This window comes from Meleagris gallopavo, chromosome 1 (assembly GCF_905368555.1).
Source record: "Meleagris gallopavo chromosome 1, MGAL_WU_HG_1.1, whole genome shotgun sequence".
NCBI lineage: Eukaryota > Metazoa > Chordata > Aves > Galliformes > Phasianidae > Meleagris > Meleagris gallopavo.
In genome coordinates, this window is record NC_139404.1 from 44,734,099 (window position 1) to 44,758,600 (window position 24,502).

Below are 24,502 nucleotides of genomic sequence, written 5' to 3' on the forward strand. Positions count from 1 at the left end.
ATACCTGGGATTGCCCTGACCCAACTGCAGCACCCTGCACTTGGCCTTATTGAACCTCATTAGGTTTTCATGGGCTACTTCTCCGGCCTGTCCAGGTCAGAACAGATGTATGACTTTATTTCCCTGCTTGATAACACATCCAATTTGTGCACAAACACACCTGAGAAGCAAATCTGATCTGTGTACAGACACAGCCCTGTTTACTGCCTACAGGCAGATGACATACTCTGATAGTAGTATCATTTGAACACTGGCACAAGAAAATCTCACACGGACGTCTAAGGGCTTTACAAAAGCTGATTACAGGTATGCATACAGGTGTGGAAATGATTCTCAATTTGAATGCATATTTTTTTGCCACAGAATCTAAAATTACTGAATTAATGTCTAATCAAAATTCCTGATTTCTGAAGTAGAACTTTACCTACCTTCTCTTCTTCCATACTCCTTTGCTATTTACATTCATTAATACACTAAAAAATAATTTAAAAAAATCTAAATGCCTACTGTGTTCAATACAACCATTTACAATCCAAAGAAACAACACAATACTTAGCTGCTGATGCTGTCTCAGGTGATGGTAAATGAGCTAGAATGGTTTTGGGTCCTACCCTCTGGGTCCCTGCACAGAAGGGAGGCTGAAGCATGCCCAAGTGGGCACCACAGATGTACCTGGGAAGCTATCCATCTCAAATATGTCAAAGGTGGGCATAAAGGGAAGACACTCATGGGTAAGCTCTGAAGTTACATCATCTGTTTCCTGTGAGGAAATCTGAGTCTCAGGTCTCGTGTGGCTCCCTCTTGGGTATAATAGGAAAAACCAGCAGCTCTGTGGCAGCTGCTTAAGAAAAAGAGGATCTCTTCAGAGCTCTCGCATGTAGCAGGAACAGAAATGTAAGCCAGGAACAAGATCTCCCCACTAGGTAGCATTATGTGTCTACATATTATTCTAGTTTAGGTTAAACAATCCTTTTTGAATGTGTTGGGCTTGTACACTCTGTAACCACATCTGTCCATTTACATTTCTTCCAAGTTATTCTTGAAAGTCTGCTTTCAAAGAGTCCTCTCCTTCCTTCCTCCTAAATTTGCAGAAGAAAGCCTGCAGAAGTTGTTTCCCAACAGTTTCATGCTGTGGGTTCCCCTTCATATGCTATGCTTCAAAATGAACAACGGCTGCAATATAAAACACTAAGGAAAAGAGGATCCAGACTACAGCTTGCCTTGAAGTTACAGAAACAAGGCTCACTAAGTAACAAAAAAAGGTACAATCAGTGTTAAAATCCGTGGTTTTGACACAGATTTGTTTAGAAACAACTGTGGTTCTCTTTTCTTGAGCTCAGTCACAGACAAGTGACAGGCCTTCTGATTAGCTGTAAAATTCAAACATCGCCAATGAAGCCATCAGAGGACAAAGCATGCAACATTATAACATAAAAGCAGCAGAATACCTGAAACAAAGTTATACACTAAATTTGCGCCAGCAAAACTGAAAGCTTAACTACTGTATCTGCAGGCAAGGGAATATAACAGAATGCATGCAAAATGCTGATAGATAAAACCTGTTTTTTGAAATCCCATGAACTCATTTTTGTCAGTACACATCTGTGTCACTAACATCAAGCTGGCACAAGGCCTGGCAAGGAAATCAAAGATTTGATTAAAAATGTACTTTCTGCTTGGGTAACAACTTCCCTTTTACAGGAGTATTTGAACTGAAAGTCCCCACCGGAAATCTGTGAAGTTACCCACTAGATAAGGGCATGCCTACACTGAGTCAGAGCTCTGTCACACTCTGGCTGAGGGAACTCGATGGCTTTTCACAGATGGATTTTTAAAGCTGAACAAAAGCAAGCACCTGAAAACAAAGAAATGAAAGCTTATCATGCAACCTTACTATTAATTGCACCTTTATGAACAGCCATTTGATGTTCATCAGCACAGCATAATTGTACTCCTTACACTGCATATTACTTAACTAGGAGAACACAGCAAAGGTCCAGACCAACAGCTATAATACAGGTCACATCAACTTTACAAGCAGCACGTATGAAGAAAGGAGCAGAACAAATGTGCTCTGCTTGACATTACACTGAGTAGGTGACTGGACTATAAGGAAAACCATGTATTTTGGAGTTTTCCTGCCTCCAAATAAAATGCTTTTCGAGCTTTTAAGGCAATTAACATTTATAAGTAATAAACTACTTACAGATGAGATCTTCAAGAAACAGTTTCCCTTAATACTAAGAATGCAGTACAAAAATTGAACACATCTTATTCTTACCTTTTGGTCCTCCTTAACATCAGCTGAAAGATTTAAGTTGAAATTCACAGAATCACAGAATCTCCTGAGTTGGAAGGGACCCACAAGGATCATCGAGTCCGACTCCTGGCTCCACACAGGACCACCCAAAATCAGACTGTGTCTGAGAGTATTGTCCAAACGCTTCTTGAACTCCAGCAGCTTGAAGCTGTGCCCACTGCCCTGGGGAACCTGTGCCATGCCTTCCACCTTCTGCTGAAGAGCCTTTGCCTAATATCCAAACTGAACAAACAACTAGAAGTATTTTCTGTCTCTAACTGAACTTTCTTATGATTCCCTTTGGGAGAATCTTACAAGACTGAACCTTAACATGAGTTCGTGCTGTTACTATTATTTCTGATGCAGGCAAATCACCTAAACCATGATAATTTAATTAATTATCTCTGAACTGACAGAGATATTCTTGAGAAGGGTAACATTACAAGTGGAACACGCTTTACCTTGTAACATCACTACTTCCTTGTTCTTCTTGCTGAAGTTCAGGTAAGGATCCATCTCCATTACTTAAACTCTCAATCATAGACAGCTCTGTACTGCTTTGTGACAGATCTTTGGATTTACTGAGGTTTGCTAAAGATGTCACCACATTTGCCAGGGTACTTAAGTCTCCCTGACAAGCTTCGACCTAAGAGAAAAATACAGCTTTTAATTGTTTCTTATTGGCAGTAGATAACTTGAAACAGAAGAACTCTTATACACTAATGAAGAACTGTGCTTGAGAATAGACCTGTTATTATTATTATTTTATTTTTATTTTATTTTTATTATTTTATTATTTTTATTATTTTTTAATTATTATTTTATTTTTATTATTATTACTTTCAATAAATGTGTAACCATCATGCAGCAGCTAGACACCGCACTGCTTCTAAAATATGAAATATTTAGACATTTGGTTTTACAAGTAACAACTATCTACTGCTTTCAGAAAGAATGCTATAGATGCAAGCTACAGGGAGAAATTTTAGCATCTCCGCTCACTAGTCCATCATTGGGATTATAAGACTGCACTAGATTATATTTTTTACCATCTTCTTTCCTTCTTCACATAAACAAGAAAGTAGTAAAATTTTGAAGACAGAAGGAGGCAAAATGCACAAAAACAGTATGAGGCGATTTAATATTGGCTAGAAAAATACAAAAACTTCCTACTGTGCATATGTAGGGCCATTATCACATCACTTTAGTGGATCGGTACCCATAACACAATGGAAACAAAGGAAAGCCAGCTCAGAGATACATTAGAAAAAAGATCACTACTGAGACAGCTCTCATTAGCTTTGGGAAAAAAAGAGAAGAAGAAGAAAAACAATATAGGGGGAAAAAACTAACAATATTTTTGAAATGCACTGTGATAATGCCAGAGCCATGTGAGATTTTGCAAATGCCTTACTCTATTCGAATCAAAAAACCTCTAAGTGTCAGAATTGCCAAATACAAAGAAAAATAGAGCTGCCCTTAAAGCTGTCTGAAAGGAGGGAGGCATTTGCTTTGCAGAGCTTTTCACATTCTTTCTATGAAGGGCTAACAGCATTCTTCTGAAGAGAGACATCAGCAACACTGGGCAATGTTTTAAAAACTGAATTTATCAACAGCAAAACAGAACAACCTTCCATCCCTACGCACACTATTATATAACAATCAAACCAAAAGCACTTCATACATCAGTCACGTCATCATATACCTTATCTGGAGTCATCAGCACTGTAGGCTCGCTTTTAATTCCAGACTGAATGTTAACGAACATTCCTGATTCCAACAGACCTGTTGACCTGGCACAAAATAGCACGCATGTCAGTTCTGGGGTGATTTCAAGAAACAGAGGTAGCTTGTCTACAGTAGAATGCACTTACCTTGCTGTTTCATTGTCTGTTACAAAAGTTGGAGTTGCAGCCAATGGGCTGCGAAGATCTTTCCGAATGTAGATCTTTTCTGTAGAAGCTGCACAGTTTGAAGACTTTTCTCTTGACACTTCAATAGGTTTCCTCTCACACTGCACAGCTAATAAAACAGCACACAACTAGTAAGTCACATCACAAATCACAGTCTAAGAAATGTTCCTTATTTTGGTCCTTTTTACTTAATCTTCAATTTTAATAACAATTTTGAGTGTTTATAGTTATAACTCGGAAAAACACAACCTAGCCAACCAACCAGCTGAAATTATGTGTATTTTTCCAGACTTACAGTCTTGTTTCATTCCGAAGGCGATGCATCGCTGCAGCCGGCAGTACTGACAGCGATTCCGGTGGTGTTTGTTAATGACACAGTCCTTTGTTCCTCGGCACGAATACACCAAATTCTTCCGTATACTCCTTTTAAAGAATCCTTTGCAACCCTCACAAGTTACTGCTCCATAGTGACGTCCTGGTTTCGGAATAACATAAATTATGACGTTAATTTTACACCGTACCATCTCTTCTTCTTTAGACATTTTCTTTTCTCTCGTTTTTCCTCCATAGGTTACAGACCTTAAATCACATGGATACAGAACAACAAAAATACAAGTGAAATGTATTTCTAGCTCAAAGCACTTCACCAGGATACATATCTCAAAAGGACAAGTAACCAAGTTGCTTATGAAGTTCTTGCTGAACCTCCTGACAGCAGTGTTAAAAAACTAAGAGAACAAGTTAGCAACGACACAGAATAAACTCTGAATTTATACATTCTTTTCCATTTTTTTTAATGCCCCTGGAGTCCAGTCCTGCTATTGCTCATTACAAATTCAGCTGTATAGATTTTATGCATTATAGCTAATGGAAATATGGAATCTGCAAACATCATATTTGTCAGCAGTAAGTGACAATTCCAAAGCTCTGCTTTCACCTTTCACTTTCCTAACAGTCCATGTTACATCAGTAGTTCTTTCAGTAAAAACTCTAGAATGAGAGTAATAAATTAATGGAGCTAGATCAAATTTTAAAAAAAATCTGTAGTGAATTTTCTAATTTATAATACTAGCATACTAACACTGCTAGGATGTACTACAGAAAGTTGAGTTTAACTGTTTTTCATAAGTAAATTGCTTTGATTCTTCCATAGCACAAATACTAAATACTAAAAACTGAAAAGCTCAAGTTCTGATTAAGGCATTCTTGATAATTCCAACAGTGACAATCCTATGATCCTGAAGAAAAAAATTAAACCAAAATCACCTACGAACGCTCAAAATACATACTGTGGAGGCATCAAGGCTGTTCTTTGACCTGTGTAGGGCATGTTACAGAAATACATTTCAAATATGAACTAATTTAAGGGAAAATATATTTTTACATTCTTTCCTCATTCCTCTCAAACTTTTTTCTGCCTGAAATTTCCAGAAATTCTGGTTTCTAGGTTTTCTAGATTCCTTTATCAGAACCGTATTAACATGGACTAAGTATGAAATTTACAAAGCATCATACGTAAAATATCACTAAGTGTAACATTTTAATAGCAGCTGGGCTGGTGAGTAAATTTTCACATGTACCCATATTCATAATATCCATCCTGCAAAGCACCTGGGCTTTGCATTTGAAATTGAAGGAACCCTTAAAGGTCACCCAGTCCAACTGCCCTGCAATGAGCAGGGACACCTACAGCTGACCAGGGTGCTCAGAACCCCTCCAACCTGACCTTGGATTTCTCCAGGGATGGGGCATCCACCACCTCTGTGGGCAACCTGTGCCAGTGCCTCACCACCATTACAATAAAAAACCTTTTTCCTTATCTCCAATCTAAATCTCCCCTCTTTTAGTTTGAAACCATTCCCCCTCATCCTATCGCAACAGACCCTGCTGAACAGTCTGTCCCCTTCTTTCTTCACCTGCTCTTTGATGCAGCTTCTTGCACTCAGTTTGGAGGTGTCTGCAGAGCAGTTTGTGTAACAGCTCTTACCACGTAGGAAGCACCTACAGCTGCTCAGGAAATCATGGCTCTGCCTAAATTTACTACCAGGGCTCAGTATATATGGGTCAGGCCAGAATAAACTGCTCCTGGGCTCACTCTCATGGTATACTCCAGCCCTGTGCTGGGGATCCATAGGAGCTCTCCCAGTTGGAGCACACCAGCTAGATCTTACGTTTACCTTATCATCTTACACCCTATATTTGGCAGAAATTTATTTTGTGAAGGGTGAAATCTGACATACGTTTAGAGGAGCTACAATTTTAAGCTAAATTTGGTTTCAGTAGGAAGATTGTTTTCTTTTTGAGCAGTTTCTGCTACATCCTACTGGCTTTCATGATGAAATCCTAATGTTATCTACTTCCCTTCCCTGCCCTCCATTCCCATTGCTTCCCAAAAGGAAGTATTTAATTGCAGTTATCACATTTCAATATTATTGCTGGAGGATCATCACACAGATTTCAACCAGATAAAGCATAAGAATGTTCTGAGGGAGCAATCATTTTCCCTACATAGTCTAATTGTAGCTAAATAAGTAAAGAGCCAAGTTAACATCTCATTTCTCTTACACTGCGTTACCAAGTGAAAAAAGAAAGGAGCTTTCAGCTCTCCCTTCCAAGAGAAGTAATTTCAGCTCTCTTCTACCCTCTCAGTAATTTCAGCTCTGACAGATTTGAAATACCTGGTGGCAGGCACACATGCAAGAGGAATGTGGGAGACAGCTGGAAAAGCATCAGAGTTCTTCAGTACAGAACTCCCACCACACTTCCTTCCAATCTCTTGTTATCATTATGCAAAATTTAGTGCATGAAACATTTTTCCTACCTTAGCACTCTATTTTGCCAGTGAATACACTGTTCATTTTTAACTGGAACTATAATGCATTTTTGCAGTTCTAAGAGTGGTTCTTCAAATAATGAGCTGTCCCACAGAAATCTCACGTTAGCACTTCTTTTCACATACCTACAATGTCTTCTTTACCTGTTGGTTTCATATTTTAAATAATTAAAAGGTTTCTCACCTGTTTCTGACTTGACAACAATAACACACTTCACTGCATGATCTCCTTTTAAGTAACAAAAAGCTCTTAACAGCAAGTCACCTAAGTCATTTTTTCAGCCAATTTTTACAATACAAAATAAAACGTATTAGCCTAAGGAAAAAAAGGCAAAAATTATCTGGTAGAAAACATACTGAATTTCTGAAGTAAAATAGAAGTAAACAAGTCCCACCCACAGACATTAAAGAAACATTTAGTTTAATTCTCTGCTGAAAAAGGCAGTCTATCTTTTCTGTGCATGTACATACATCTATTTATGTGTATGCAAACTGCTATATCCCTTAAGAAGAACTTTAAACTGTTGTTATAAAGTTGCACTACCTTATTAAAAAAAAGGAAGTGAAATACCTGATGCTTTGTCTCCACACACAACACACAGATCAAACACTTTATTTAGGGCCTGCTCATTGGGAGAGTTGTCTGTTAAAATCTGAAAGAAAGTAGAAAATAATGTCATTTTTATTTTTCTCACCATCAAGAAATATTACAGTAAATCACCTTTGTGATTTCTTCTAAGATAAGGGACCAAATCAACAAATTATGAGGTTTTCTTGACTACGTTTTACAGCCTTCATAGACACAAAGGAGCAGAGCTACCTGCCATGCACTGTGCTCCCAGTGGATGGAACCAAAGTTTTACCTGTAATGTTTCCAAAAAGAATTCAAGATTTATTTAAATATTACCTCTGGAAAACGGGCTGACATTTTCAAAAACATTTATTCTCTGCGTACTCGTTTTGTTGAATACAAACCTTTTGTTGAATTCTGTATGTACATTCTAATGAGTGTAAATTATTTTTTGAATGTAAATGATGACTGCTATGTAGAGGCTGTTATTTCTACATTCTGATTTGTCAATTCTTTTTTTTTTAATAATAGACGGAGATGGTGGGCCGATAGAAAATGAATTCTAAACAGTGCCATGAATTACCAAATGGTGCATGCTTTGGTTTTCAGTAACAGTTTGACATTATGACTACATTCATGTCTTACTCATTTCTCTCTGGCACCTGAAAAGCGTCATTAAGCACATCAGAACCACAGCACTACAGGGCAGACACTGTGGTCTTCCATTTGACCTTAAAAAGATCCATCTCAATGAGATAAACAAAGCACAGAAAAATGACCAATGCAAAAAAGGAATCCGAAGGATCACAACAAGAAGCAGCAAGCAAATATCATCTTGACAATAACATGAAGTGGAAAACAGCACATTCTTCCAATTAAAAAGTGATATAATTCAGAAATGTTATGAGTTTCTAACTTCTACGGCATCTTAATGAGAAGTCTGACACCCTCATTCTCTCTGCGCTTATTCAAGACAAGACCTCTGACAACAAGAAGGGTAACCTTCTGGAAGAGAAGGTACCTCATCTTCCAAAGAGAAAATTAAGAAATCACTCATTTGGGAAACAGCATAGGCTTATATAAGGAAATGTTTAACAAGTCTCTCTCTTTCTAGTTAGCCTTTATTAATAACGCTGTCTCAGAAATTCACCTATTATGTTTTTCTCTCAACATAACATCTTCCTAAGAAAAATAATCATGGCAAGTTAAAAGAATGTTAACCTTTCGTTTTGTTCTAATTCCCATTGTTACACACATTCATGACCTTAAATAAAATAAGTAAACAAACTTTAAGTCCTTCCATAGATGAAACCTGCTGCCCTGAAGCTGTGAGTTCCATGTAAGGAAGGACTACAGAATTTGGCACAGGAGGAGATAAAAATCCCAGACACACAGAACTCACCAACTGACTTTAAACATGTAGAATAAACTTGTTTACTGAGATGAAGAGCCACTGAGGGTGGAACAGATGATGGGAGAAAGAGCCTTGCAAAGTGTCAATGTAAAGATAAGATGCAATAAAGAAGAGATTTTCTGCATAGCAAATGAATGAGTATTTCAAGTGAAGGTCATGAAATAAGAAGAATGAAGTGAAAGGCAAAAACAAAACTGCAGATGAAAGACTGTTTAGGACAGAAAGCATTGAAGAGCCGAAAGAATATGGAGTTGAAAAGCACATTAATGGCACTATTTTTTATCCTCACTGAAAGTCAGTGAAATACAATCTCTGCAACTATATACTAGCTGACAATAGAACAATCTAACTGAAGTGAAAGCACATCCTGTTGTTTCTCAGACCCTCCTACGTTGCCCAAAATGTACAATCAAAACTACAGCTTTTAATTTTTTATCCAGACTGCCCCTCAATACCTCAGCCTTTATACAAGGGTAGCACACTTCTCATCTTTTAAATTCTCTTTGAAAATAACTTTCTTCTGAGGATTACATCAGATCATACCCTACTATTTTAAGGTTTTGTTGAAGTTTACCTAAAACACAAAGACACAGGCTGAAATTTCAACTGAATTGCTTTTTGCTACTGCTTGCACAACACGTGCAACATGCGAATCGGAGCTGTGGACTGGCTCCCAGAAAAGCAGTAAAGTAAAAGATCGGGATTCTTCCTTTGGGAAAAGAGATTACTTGAAGGAGCTGTGACAGTGATTTATAAAAGCAATAGAATCTTTTTACTTTTTTTAGTTTTATTGCCATAGGCTATTATACAGACCAAGACACAAACGGTCTGTTAGAATGGTCTCTTAGAAATAACAAAGAAGTCATTAACTTTAGTGGCAGTTATCAGAGAAGGCCTCACTGCAATCTCCAGGTCAGGAGGTCCTTCTAAATTATCAATTAATGGAAGGGAAAGGATATGCTCAGAAGGATCATTATTTTCTTTCACAGTTTTTAACACTTACTTAAGCACCCGTTTCTGGCCACTGTACAGGTGTAAAACATGGCACTAAGGAGATGGCAGCTACCCTCCTGTCACCTGGACAGCCACACCAATGTATTCTACCATCACAATAAATGTACATGGATAAATCAACATGCAATAACTATGTGTTAGCTGAAGTGCAGTAATACCCCACTTCATGCAGAAGGAGCTCACATCTCCCAGGTCTTCTGTGCATAGTCTTCACACCCTTGGAATCAGTGCCATTGCACACTGCTCAGCTGGGGATATGGGGCAGAAGACTTGAAAGCTGGAGTATGAAGACTAAGGAAGCAGCACATACAGTGTGTGCAGGAGTAAAGAGCACCGTGGATCTGTTTAGGAAGACACAACCCTGACTACTGACAACCTCAAACCATTTTGGGTTTTGTAAATGCAGAATCACTAGTGCTGCTTTCCCACTGCCGCTGAGTAACGATCTTCCCTAATCATTGTCTGAGAAACTGCCTTGGAATACAATTCTCACAGCAGTGGACAGTGTATGAACAATGGCATATGAAAAGGAAAACAAGTAGAAGGAAATGTCAAGTGATGAAGACAAGGATGAAAAGATTGTTTTTTCAATATGTGAATATAGAGGGAGAGTCAATGAAGCAGCAGTAAAAAAGGACTGTTGGTACAGCTGGAAATGACAATAAAAGTAACAGTATTCTTTCTAATCTCACATGCCAGGATATATATTTTTAAAGCAGTACGTTTACCAAAAAAATTTGTTTTCCTTGTAATTTCTAAGTAGCGATGCTAACTCCTAATGCAAGGAAAAGTAGAGCATTAAAAAAAATATAAAAACCTCAAAAAAGGAGAACCCAGACATACATATTTGGAAATAAAACATCTCTTCTTATTCCATTTGAACCAAAATTATGAAATAAAGTGGATTATCTACCTGGATGTGTTGTGCAGATATATCAGGGGATGCAAAAAACAGTTGGTTGACACCTGCAGCATCTGGAGTTGCTAGGATAACTTTTCCTGGAGTGGAATCTTGTCTGGCAAGGATCACCTTGCTTGGGGTAGAGCCATCATGATTTGTTAGGATGAACTGCTTGCCTGCTGAGCTCTGATCAAGTGCTGTAACAATCTGAATCTTCTGGCCCGTCTGCTGATCTGTGACAATCTAATAATACATTTATCTCAAATTGTTATGGTAATTTAAGATCACCTTTGGGGCCCAGCCTGGGCACTTGAAGAAAACTGGAATTTTGCCCTTAACATTTGTGAAGCAGGACTGTCTTCCCCTCTGTCACACAAGAGTTACAAAAACTCAGGCAAAATCTTGGATTTTCACTTGCTTTTAAATGCACTCAAGTCACGCTTACGTTTGAAATCAAAACCTGAATTAAAATCCAAGTTTTATAAATGGCCAATGCTTTTACAATACTGCCAAATCTGCTGACAATTACAGCATCCAGAAATTGAGGTGTGTGTAACTCAGCCCTAAGACCCACAAGCTTCTGAGAAATCTCAACTCTTGGACTCACTGCATGCCATGCACAGCCCTTAGCACCTTCCATATTGGGGTGCTTCACAAGAAACACCCTTCAGCACCAACTGTACCCTTCAAAGTGAAAAAAGAAAAGTATCAAACAGCAAAAGAATCTTGTTGCATCTTTATAAACAATTTATGCTTCAGGGTTTTTGCTCTGTTTTTTTTTTTACATATATGTTCCTAAATAAAAATATGCAAGTAAAACAGAATCTCTTTCCCGGACACTTTTTTCTTTTTTTTTAAACCAATAAACTAATTTTCATGTGTCATTTCTTAATCAAGAACAAACCTACAGGCTGCTGGGTTTTGGTTTGGGTTTTTCTTTTCCGTCTTTCCTATTTTCAAACACAAACATAGCAGACTTTTATTAAAGAACTCTCCAGTAAGCCCCCATTTTTAGCAAAATTTGTTTTAAGATTATAATCCTTGGATAAAATAATCCATATATGTTCCATTACAAAACTCACTTTTATCACTTCTTGCCTTTCTCTCCAAAAGCCTTCATGTCAGAGTGCCTGGCTTAGTATAGACATTAAGGAGAATCGTTCTGCAGTGACTGTTTGCTGCAAACTATTTTTTAACTCAATCAAATTTGCTAATAACACTTCTAGGTGTCCAACTTCTTTTTTAATTTGCAAAGAACTTATTTAGGCTAAAATTATAAAATTCCAAGGGCTAAAAATATAAAACAAGAATTAGAGCTGTCACGAGATTGGGGTTGAGGGTAGCATGGCAGGACACAAACCCCACAGCAGTTACTAATATGATGAATAAAGGGTTTTCCATTCGGTTTTCAAAGACATCCACACATTCTGGGCCACAAAATGACTACAGCAGTCCTTTATTTCCTCTTTCAGTTCCTTTCTGATTCCTTAAAAGGTAAACTTCCTTACCCTTTCAGTTCCTTTCTTTCCTTAACTTATTCCTCACGTTCCATTTTTCATTTCATAATCTTTATTTCTCATGTAATTTCTGACTATCACCCAGAATATTACTGAATAAATTACCCAATTTTCCATCCCCACCTCCGAACACCTCTACTCCATTGGGATCAAGAGAAATCCAGTGCATGTAATCCTCAACTGGGTGCAAGCATGTACAAAGTCAAACACAGAACACTGTGCTCTTTCTTGAATATCTAGACCTGCTCTTTAAAAGGTACTCATATTGAAGATCTGCTTCACTATCAAAATTTCAAAGTGCAAAAGTAAACATGAAAACAGAGAAGCATACACTTTATCTAGTTAGGTTTACACAAAGTATATTAAAAAACAACATATTCCAAGCTCAGGTTGAATTTATCATATATATATGAGCTGAATTATCTGATTTACAGCTTATAGTCCAGCCTCTTATTTTTACAATTGTTATGTATTTGTGGATAAATACAGCAGAAGAGCCATTTCTACTTCACATTGTTCACTTCACTGCTGCTGAACATTTTTAATTCTTCAAATTGCTTCCTGGAATTCAAGGGGGATGCCCACATAGTTTCCACTGCATGACACAGTGGATACATTGTTATGCAAGTATCTATACTGAGCTATTCAATCTGCACACAAGCTTTCTGTACTCTCCAGGTGTGACAACTGATAGATGTAACAGACAGCAGTTTAAATAATTAAGAGCAGTTTGTCTGCAGCAGAATTCTTACAGTCAGATGCCTGCAAAAACTCCACCTGAATCTCAATGGGACTTAGAAAATGGAACAACTCAAAGTATAACAACCTTATAATAGCCTGAATTCAGGTACTTTAAATGTTGAGGTAAGAGAAAATAATCAGAGGAGAAAAGAAAACCACTTCTCAGGGAAATCCACCTGGCCCCAAAGACAACACATTATGTTTCTTAATAATGTGAAACTCAGTGTTGCCAAAGAGATCGTGCTATAAAGCAGGAATATAATAGCTCAGGACTGACTGTTTAAAAATGTATTTCTTGTGTCTATTTCATTTAAGAGTCCTGATGTTAAGGTAGTAATTTTTTTTCTTTTCCTTCATTGCCTTGCCTGTTAATGTATTTTGACTTTTGTTTGAATATAATTTCAATAAATTAAATATTGCAATAATCCTGTTACTGTTCTAGCAATAATCAAAAACATGTTGAAACACAGAGCACTAGCTTAAAAAAAAACAGGGATTTGAAAATTTAATAACATGACATCCAACTCTTCTATGTGTTGGCTTTAGGTGGCAAGGATTTGGTAACGGGGTGCTGCAGGGAATGGCTCTGTAAGCAGAGCCCACCACTGCCCCGTGTCAGATCAGAGCCAGCTCCAGCTGCTCCAAAAGGGACCCACTGCTGCCAGAGTTGAGCCAGGAGAAATGCCGGGTGTGCCTCTGGGAGAGCAGATATAAGGAAGGGAAAAACTGCCACATTGCAGCAGCTGGGAGAGAGGAGTGAGAAAATGTGAGAGAAGCAGCCCTGCAGCCATCAAGGTCAGTGCAGGAGGAGGGCAGGAGGTGCTCCAGGCATGGAGCAGAAGCTCCCCGCAGCACAGGAGAGGCCCACAGAACAGCAGGGCATCCCCTGGCAGCCCATGGGTACCACACAGAGTCCCGCAGCCATGGAGGAGCCCATGGTGGGACCCGTGTGGGCAGTGCCTGAAGCGCAGGCCCCATGGTATGGAGCTGCACTGGGGCAATGGTTGGAGAGCTGCAGCCTGTGGGAAGCACGTGTGGGATCAGTTTGGGAAGGATGGCATCTGGTGGGAGGAACCTCACGTGGAGCAGTGGAGAGAGGGACCACGGAGGATGGCACAGACGTACCATTATGGACCACAATCTGCATTTCCCGTTTGAAGGGAGAAGGAAGAAGAGGGTGTATGGGGAGGAAGGTGTTTTCAGTTGGCTGTCAGTTCTCACTGCTGTGGTCTTTCATCAGTAGCAAATAAATTACATTAATCTCTTTGCTTCCCCTGTGACAATATCTCGAGAGTGATCTTCCCATCCTTATCTCAACCTACAAGCTTTTTTTTTTCATCGTGTTTTCTCCCCATCTTTTTGTGGAGGATTCAGTGAGAGTGGTACAGAAGTGCTGAGCTGCCTACTGCAGTGAAACGACCACAGAAACAAAGTGCTAACATGCCCTAAAAAGAGTAACTACTGAAATATGTTTTAAAGTATATTTTAATCATGATTTTGAATTTCAAGATCTTGGATATTTCTTTATATGCATTTAAGAATAACCAGATAAAGCAAAAAATATTAATTATAAGCTGAAAACTAATCTAACATTTCACTGAGATGCATTTGGCTGTACAAGCTTTTTTACTTTTCACTATAAATTCTGCTTTGTCGAGAGTTTTTTGTCACTGATTTCTGTCTCCTATTGAGTTTGTTATTATTTATACTGCTGCCATGTTTGTAGATGCCTACTACAGGAAGGACATCATTCTCCCGAGTGCCGTCCCAAACATATCAAAAGAAAACCATTATCCCAAAGCACTTGCCATCCACTTTGAAGCAAGAATTGTTGAGTGTGGTAAAAAAAAGACAAGGGACAAAGCAATAGAAACAAGTCATCTTGCAGCTATCTGTGATGATCAAAAACTATATAAAGATCCCCAGAACAAAACTGTCCCTATAAATAGTTCTTCTATGTGCATAATATTTGCAGTAGCTATAGTCATTGTCCAAATGTAGTTCTCTCTTCCACCCTAACCCTGCTCCAAAAGCTGACACAAGGGTTTAGACAACTGACACTGATTTTGAAACAACAAACTGTCTTGCTGTTCAACAATAAAGGTTTTATACATCACCCTGCACTCAGGCCCTGATACTGGAATTACATTAAATAGCTTTGCACTACAAGGGCTGGGGGCAGCCACTGCTCAGGGATTGGTGGGGCATCAGTCGATGAGTGGTGAGACATTGTGTTGTAGGTGGGCCATGGGTTGGCAAGCAGTTGTGGTGTTGCTAAATGTTAGTCAGTGGGTGGTAAGTAATTGTATTATGGCTATATATATATTGTTATCATCGCATATTTCTTACCATTTTCCTCCTCTGTCTTAGTAAATAGTTTTTATCTCAACCCACAGTTCTATTTTGCTACCAATTCTCTCCCTCACCCCACCTGCGAGAGCGATTGAACAGCTGTGTGGTGCACAACAACAGCATACATACAGTGACAAAGGAAATAGTATAAAGAGACAGCACTTAATTAATATAAATTAATTAAAGGTACAGCTGTACATGAACCATTTAAAAGGACTGGAGGTACCTGAAAAAAAGATCTACTGGATAGGTAAGACTGGTACCAGGACCGGAGTACAGGAAAATAAAACACAGGATCATGTATGGGGTGCCTGTGAAGAATCTTGAAAGGTAGGGCAAAGCTTAAATGCAATGCACTGAAACAGGAAAAAACAGTGAAAAACACTGAAGAGTGAAGCAGCAAAACTAAGGGCTGCCAAGGCCATAGTAGCAGCTGGCTCACAAACTAGTGGTTTTGTATGCACCAACACCTATCTCGGAATATCTTTAAAATCTATTCTGCAGCTGATATTTTTCCCTAGGAGGAAATTTAAAAATAAAAAGCTTGCAAGGACTTGCAGTGACTTTTAAGGAATGAAATATAAAATCTCGTCCCCCAAATCTTGCTAACCTCTATATATACACATCTGTGTTTATCGTGGTTTGAATACTCACATTCATTGCCAAAAAACTCCTACCTCACTTGAATTGGAGATTATTACCAGGTGAGGCTATAAATTAGCTTACTGGGATGTACAACATTGCTTGTGATGGCCAAAAGCCAGCATCCTTTAATGCACTTCAGAGATTAGACAGCCTTTTCATTTCCCATGACATGTATCAACAGTGTGATGCAGTATTCCTACCATCTCTGCTCCAAAATATTGAAAAGTTCCAACAACTCAGCTGAATTACCAAATCTAAAAAGTATTCAGTTTTCAAAGAGCATGTTATTACAGTTTTAGGAATAACATTTTTTTTTCTATTTAGCAGTTATTATTTTTGTACCTTTTAAAAATCTTAAAAGAAAAAAAAAAACAAAACCCAAGCATTAGAATGTTTTTTTTTTCCTGTTTATAAATAAATAATATCTGCTATCCAGAACTGAATATTTGCACTTCAGACAATAAAATGAAGCAAATAAAGAAGGACCATAAACAAAACTTGGTGAAAATAAAGACTTCATTATTGCTTTTAAAATATATTGGATGAAGCATACCTGTATACGCTGTGGTAAAGAGAGGCCTGAATCTGAAGGGACGATCTGTATTCGTTGTGCTGCCCCATCCATTAGTGTTTGTGTAACAGCTCCCTGGGAATGGGTAATCTAGAAAGAATAAATAAATGTAACAGATTGGCAGTGGGTAGGATACCTTAAGGAGAGATATATTACCTTAATGGATGTACTACCATAAGGTTTTATCAGCTTCTGATTTCTCTGCACAAGGCTAAGGAAAGAGGTGACACTTACTGTGCCAGGAACACAACTGCTTGCATTTGCATCTAATTCAATCTAATTCAACAGTGTAATTTTGCTGGTTAAGAAGTTCTGTTCATGGCAGCGTTCTAAAGCCATTCTAAAAATACTTTCAGTTAGACATTCAGAAACACTGAGCAGAACAGTTGTTGACAAATCCATTTCAGTCCATTGGACCGAGTATTTTCTGAATTATTACTGCTGGTGTTCATGAAACACTTACTGAACACAGTACCTTTCATCATAGCTGCATTACATTTAAACTAACATATTTTTATCTGAATGGCTTATATAAAGCAGCTGAAGAATTTCTGGAGTGGAGACACAGCAATTGGCTCTATTTGCTCCACAGAGCCTTAGAGGGGCAGAACCAAAGCAACAGAATTCTCTGCTGGGGAACTACGGAGAAAGTAAGAACCTATCAATTAAAAACACAAGTTCAGCAAGCATTGTATCCAACAACAAATTTAAGCCTCTGCTCTCAGATACAGCTTATGGAAGTGCTTTAATAATTATCAGTAATTTTAAAAAATTCTTCACATGCTATCGTCAAATGTATGTGGCTATTATTCACTAGATTATTTGCCTGCAAAAAATAAATACAGTTGCCATCTACAGAGGCTTAGTCAGAAATGTGGGGCTTTTTTTGCAGTACAAAAGACAGAGTTTACAGATACCTTTGGATTTAATTATTTGTCCCTAGTAACTCCCCTAGCATTTTGCAGCATGACTATACAGATCAAAACTCCGTCACATCCTGCAGTTCCTCTATTAATAGTAATTCCTAGCATTTACTTAAAAATTCATTCACTTAAAAATACATTCACTTAAAAAAGTTCCTAGTCAACTTTTTTTTCTGTCAGAAGTGGTATAAGGAATATATATCCACATCTGCTGTACTATTTCATGATTGGTTAAGAGCACTTTTGCTCTTCTTGAATCAGCTTCCTGACTGTGCTACCGCACCACCATGTGAGTGGAAGTGTCAGCATAAGGAAGGAGGCAAGAAGACTGGAGCTTCTGAGGCTGAAGGGGAAAAAGTAGGAAGCAAAACTTTCCCTTCCAGCAGAGATATAAACTCCAATTAACTTAGCTTTACCTAGAAATTGCTTTTGGCACCAGTCTCAGCTGTTATAAGGTACTTGACCCTGTCCCTTCAACTTCGTTGCGTTGTTTAGTTATTCACTGATCTGGAACAGGACACTCACAGGACATTCTGTGATTCTGTGACACCGATGAAGGTCAAAAAACAGTGCAGCAAAAGAGAGACATGGGCTATTTTTAGTGTAGGTCAAACCTTCAGGCCAGATCTCCACAATGCTCAGAAGCAGATACATCAGAGCAAATCACAGAATCATAGAATCATAGAATGGTCTGGCTTGGAAGGGACCTTTATAAGATCATCTAGTTCCAACCCTCTGCTATAGGCAGAAACACCTCCCTCTAGACCAGGTTGCTAAAGGAGACAGTGGGATTAATCTGCTGGGGGTAGAGGGGCATGCTGCTTAAGTCACCTGCACCACCAAAATAAATGGTTGCCAAACTACCACCCAAAACACTTTGGAACACTGCCTGATAAAAATACCACATTTTTCATGCAAGGGAACACTTTCAGAAGTGTCCCAATTCGTTCACTTTCCTTAAGTAAAGGACAAAAAAGAGTCCACTCTACAGTAACATTAAGAGCTTGTAAGAGGTACCTGCACACACAGAAATTTCACATCAGCCTTTCCAACTGCATGCACAAGTGCTGCTGACTTTCAGGCAAACAGATTTTTATGCAAACTTGTCCCTATTTACAAAATAAGCTACGTATTCTGCAACGGCTTTATGCTTCCTCCCTTAAGTGTCACAATTTACATGTGGTAAAAAGCAAAGTCCATTATCCCCTAAAAACAACGTCAGCTTGACAGCTTATACAGAATAACCATTTCATTGCAGTCCAGTAAATAAATACATAAATACTGATCAGAATAACCACACAAGTTGTTAAAGACTATATTTTGTTTGTATAAGGGAGATTCTGTTTAGACAAATATGCAACTTTCCTCTGTTATCTGAAAGGTTTATGGAAACAAAGTACCATATATCTAGCATACGAAACCACAGATGACATCAGGCATGTCCAACTCATGGCACACAGGCTGCATGCGGTTCAGCATGGCTGGCGAGGCAGCCCACCCCCTCCCCATGCTGGAAAGGCAGTGGCTCTACCCTGCAGAGCCCAGTCAGTCAGTGTGCTATTAGTGCTGTGTTGACTGAAAGCGGGGCATGGGGAGGGCAGCGCTGTGCAGTGCTGACTCAAGCGATGGCAAATCATTGTATCCATTTAGATATGTTGGCTAAACACAGGGCACAGCAAAGAATACAGAGCTGTGCTTTCCATATTGATAAAGGAATTTGAAAACAGAATCACAGAATTATTGAATCCTTAAGAGTTGGAAGGGACCCTAAAGGCCCTCCAGTTCAACTCCCCTGCAATGAGCAGGGACATCTACAGCTGATCAGGGTGATCAGAGCCTGGTCCAGCCTGGTCTGGAATGCCTCCAGGGACAACGAGGTAGGGATTTCCACCACCTCTCTAGGCAATCTGTTTCAGTCCCTCACCATCCTTATTGTAAAAACCTTTCCCCTTACATCCAGCCTACATCTCCCCTCTTTTAGTTTGATACCATTTCCTCGTGTCCTATCAAACAGATCTTGCCACAGAATCTGACCCCTTCTTTCTTAGAGACTCCCTTCAAGTACTGAAAGGCCGCTCTCAGGTCTTCTTGGAGCCTTCTGTTCTTCAGGGTGAACAGCCCCTGCTCTCTCAGCCTGTCCTCACAGGAAGGTGTTCCATTCCTTGGATCATTACTATGGCCCTCTTCTGGACTCTCTCCAACACGTCCACGTCTCTCCTGTACTGAGGACTCCACATCTGGATGCAGTACTCCAAGTGAGGTCTCACCAGCACAGAGGAGCAAGATTACCTCCCTCACCCTGCTGGCCGCACTTCTTTTGATGCAGCTCAGGGTACAGGTGGCTTTCTGGGCTGCAAGGGCACATTGCTGCCTCACGTCCAGCTTTCATCCACCTTACCCTCAAAAGCCCTTTCTGGCAGGGCAGTCGTTTCCACGGAAATAAATGGGAGGCATTACTTTTGGTGTGACCTACATATACGCGGGCCCAATTTCTATTTCTATTCACTAAATGTAGCTGAGGCAAGCCAAAAGGTTGAACTCTCATGGATCAAATGAATTTCTTAGAAGAATCAAGTAACATGCCCCTGATGTAGAAATGTGAATTATCTCAAACTCAGCAAAAGATGATGAGTAGTATGAAGAGATGGCTACCAGTCATCTCCTTTAAACTGCCTCCAGTACCCATTAGATCCTTCTCCAAACCTATCAACTCATCACTTCAGCAGAAAATCTTCCATTTGTATCAGCCACATGCTGGTGCAGAACACAGAAAAACCTTCCCCTTCTTCTGGCACTGGGACACCAGATCAGCTCTCTCATGGAACCACGTCATGAAATTGAGAACAATTCTCACAGAAGCTAAGCATCATCATTTAAACCTGCCATCCTCTCCTCCAACTAGAACACATGCTTCAGCTAGCTTTGACTAACCCCCAGTTTCCAAAACACAAGAAACAGGAATTACAGCCCTACCTAAACTTCCCCAAGGAATTATACAACCAAAACAAAGCTACACTAGACACACCATTCCCCCCTGTAAAGAGGAAAAGGGAGAGAAGAAAAAAATTACAATTGCCTTAGTAATTCTCAGATGCTACAATAGTAAAAATCATAAGAATTTATACAAAATAGATTTACCATCCAGCATATCTCCAACTGTTACATTTGAAATCAAGACTGAGAGGAACTAAAATTATATGAAAATTCATCTTATCTACAGTACTAGACAGGGAACCAAGAGTGGATATTTCAAGCTAATAAGCAAAAGTTTTCTGCTCCTATCTAATTTAAAGCAGTGCTAAAGATGGAATTTTCTAGATAAGTATGTATGCCCAGTATTCACACTTCTAAACTGCCTATACATCTCTGGAAGTTCTTTGGCTGCAGTACACAGACTCTGAATATAGTTTACAAAAAATGAAAAACAGGAGTCAGCAGAAACAAGAGTTCAGTCTTCCCTCTGACTTACACCAAATGTCAACCAATATTTTACAACGAAGACTACAGCAAAGCTTTACTTTTAAGAACAAAAATGACAACAAATGAAGCAATTCCTAAATTGGAATGTAAAAGCTCTGTAATGATGACTTTGATGGTAAAGTTCCTAAGTGAAAGTAAGCTAAGCAATTACACAATGAGGCAGCTCTCTGAAGACCACTACATGTCCAAAAGGCACAGTTGAGCAGCTTGTCACGTACTGAAAACACTTCTGTAGCTTCAATGCTGTGGGGAAACTTTGGCAAGACAGATTTTGCAGTACAACTTTAAGATGGACACAGTAAGTTCATCTTCTATGTTAGGGTCTCCTGAAGCCTGGAGTATACTAAAAATTATTTTCTCTTGGGATTTTGGTTTTTACATCTTACTCTGCCCATTTTATTATTCAATGTCTCCTAAATATGATGAAAAATTTATGTACCTCTCCCATTTGCTGCTCAATAATTTGATGGGCCAGTTCCTCTATGGTTGCCATGACTGTTAATCACCAGAATTTCCTGTCAAAAAAAAAAAAAAAAGGAAAGAAGATGCTTAACATCTATAGCCTTTCTAATAAAAAATATCTTCGGGAAAATAGAGTCCATATAAGTTAAATCACATTCATAATTGTCTGAAGATGACATCCCTGCAGAATTTGAAGCTTGATTATACTATGAAAGTAATAATTATTTTCTATTTGCAAGCTTTTGTATCTTTGTATTCAACTCACATGAAGTCTTTGTAGTTTTCCCTCACCATTCTCACAAAGAGCAACAAAATAATAAACTCCCGAGAACAGAAGTGTATTATTGGCCCTGACATCAGTAGGGACATAATCAGCACCTTAAAACTGAAGCCAATTTTGTTGATGCAAATCAAGGGCAAAAAATATAACCTCTTCTAAACACATACTGATCCATTTGTGCAAGTAGGAATGCCTAAAGGTCAATTTTACAATTGGTATTATAGTTACAGAGTAAGAAGTCCAAATCTTCACGAGAAGAACACTGCTGTAATGTAGTATTACGTATTCAGATGTATGCCTTGTTTGTCTGGGCATCTATATGTAAATAATCATTAGGCAGTATGTAAAAGGAACATACACAAACTATGAAACACTATTCTTAATTTTCTGACACAAGTTGTTTTAAGAACACTTCTTATACAAGGCAAGACAGTACTCTGACATTAAAGGATTTGTCTATACGCGATACATACTTTGTTTCAAATATAGAATATATTCGAAATATGTAACTTTTACATTGCAGACAAAGTTAGTGTTAACAAAAGTAGTTATATATGTAGAAAAGCTGTACGTAACAAATACAATTGATTTTCCCCCTTTAACTTTGCTAGAACTTCTAGAACTATCTACTATCCCAATAATCTCTAAAGTTTCCCAATCAATTATGCAAATAAAAAACATAATTCATTTCAAAGCCCATACTGTTCTTACAACCGAAAATTGAGATATCTTTTGACTAAGGAAAGAACTGCAGTCTTTGGAATGTGCACTGTGCACTAAATGCTGACTGATGGAAAGGAAGAATACAAAAATACTTGGACCCATAGACAATTCTTCATCTCCCACTAGCATGCTGCACTGTTCATTAAATTAAGTGAGAAGATGACAGATATACACATAAAACATCTAAGACTGAACCTCACAGTTGAAAAGCATTCTCTCCTTAGAAAATCTAATCAGTAGCAGTATCTTTGCAGGAGCGCTCTATTAAACCACTCATGCATACAGTGAACTGCAGAACAACCACTATGAAAGATTTTCAAGTCTGCTAATGTATTCTAACAGATGTTTTCTTAAGTAGAATCATAGAACGGCTTGGCAGGAAGGGACCTTTTCAAGCCCATCCAGCTCCAACTCCCCTGCTGTGGGCAGGGCTGCCCCCCACCAGCTCAGGCTGCCCAGGGCCCCATCCAGCCTGGTCATGAACACTTCCAGGGAGGGGCAACCACAAATTCTCTGGGCAACCTGTTCCAATACCTCACCACCCTCTGAGTGAAGAATTTCCCCCATCTAAGCTAGATCTCTTCTAGTTTAAAATTGTCCAATCTTTTCCCATCACATGTCAAAGTTGGTCTTCCTCCAGTTTATAAGCTCCCATTTACTGGAAGGCCACAGTGAGACCTTCCCAGAGCCTTCTCCAGGCTGAACAAACTGAGCTCCCTCAGCCTTTCTTCATCGGAGAAGTAAAAAAGTAAAAAAAAGAGCAAGTAAAATTCAGAAATTCTGATTTTGTAACTGACCCTGGTTTGAGTACGGGTTTTGATTCGGACTAGAGATTTCCTGAGGTCTTCTCCTGCCTGCACTCCCTGGTGCCAGCAGTGGTATAACTGTGATCTCATAGCCAGAAGCAAAATTTTATGTTAGTCTGTGTTAGTTTTCAGCCCAATGAATGACTTAACTCATTACATTACCATAAAAACGCTACTGCTGCACCAGTGGTGGCTTGGAACTGTAGGATCACCCCTTTCCACAGCCACAGAATTTACGTCCACTTAGGCCATCTGAAGTCTCCCATGCATTCCCACAGTTCTATAAACTGTTGTGAGGTGAGCCTTGGAGTTTAGACACACTTATTTTGGAATCTTATGGATGAACCTGGTGAAGAAACAAGAAAAAGAGGATGAAAAAAAGCAACAGGCAGCCCCAAGGACAAAAAAGGTAACATATATGACTGCGAAGTGGTCTAGCAGACTTCTGGTCCACACGCTGAAGTACTGTACAATCAGGAGGCCGATAGGGACCTATCTTCTTGCTCCACTTCTTATTTCCAGGAAGAGTAAAATTTTATAATTTTAAGAACTATAATAGCTAAAGCTGTTCTGAAAATCAAGGCAAGGAAAGCAATGCAATTATGAAGTGTCAGACACATCAGCTTATTTATAGCTGAACCTAGTATTTTGACAATGAAATACTCTTCTGCAAAGACTTTTTAAAATCTCTTAGTACAAGATTTCATTCCTCCCGTTAATAGGTCTTAATCTTTTCAAGTCCTAACACAGAACTAAATGTTGTCTTGTCCTTCCTTGGAACCTAAGTTTGATTCCACATTTTTGCAGGTTCAGTATTACTTCTTATCACAAACATCTGTTCAGTTTACAGCATTAAGGTGCTGCTGTCCTGTAGCATACATATGCAGAATAAAAGTCTATTTTATGAAGACTAGAATTATCAGATAAAATCATAAACAACACTTATTTAATCATTTAGTGTGTTGCAAACTTCAGTTGACCATGCTCACTGCCTTCACATGCACAAAACTTACCACACTTAAAATGGTGAGAAATTATGTATGAAAAGCCTTTCATC

At 38.7% G+C, this 24,502-nt stretch overlaps 1 protein-coding gene across 10 annotated transcripts in view; it reads right to left on the bottom strand.

Annotated features, from left to right (window-relative positions):
- Positions 1-24,502, bottom strand: part of NR2C1 (nuclear receptor subfamily 2 group C member 1) — a 52,906-nt gene that overhangs the window by 18,258 nt on the left and 10,146 nt on the right. For 5 of the 10 annotated variants that reach the window (XR_014883164.1, XM_010709283.4, XM_010709275.4 and 2 more), the window contains 9 exons: positions 23,608-23,791; positions 21,614-21,689; positions 16,754-16,861; positions 10,958-11,188; positions 7,617-7,698; positions 4,508-4,687; positions 4,174-4,321; positions 4,005-4,092; positions 2,761-2,945 (listed from right to left, as the gene is read on the bottom strand). Coding sequence is in view for 9 of the 10 variants with exons in the window: in XM_010709283.4 (XP_010707585.1) it covers positions 2,761-2,945; positions 4,005-4,092; positions 4,174-4,321; positions 4,508-4,687; positions 7,617-7,698; positions 10,958-11,188; positions 16,754-16,861; positions 21,614-21,667 (1,076 nt within the window). In the remaining variant the exon portion in view is untranslated. The remainder of the gene's footprint in view (positions 1-2,760; positions 2,946-4,004; positions 4,093-4,173; positions 4,322-4,507; positions 4,688-7,616; positions 7,699-10,957; positions 11,189-16,753; positions 16,862-21,613; positions 21,690-23,607; positions 23,792-24,502) is intronic. The other 5 variants (XM_085223297.1, XM_085223304.1, XM_010709292.4 and 2 more) reach the window with 5 other exon arrangements.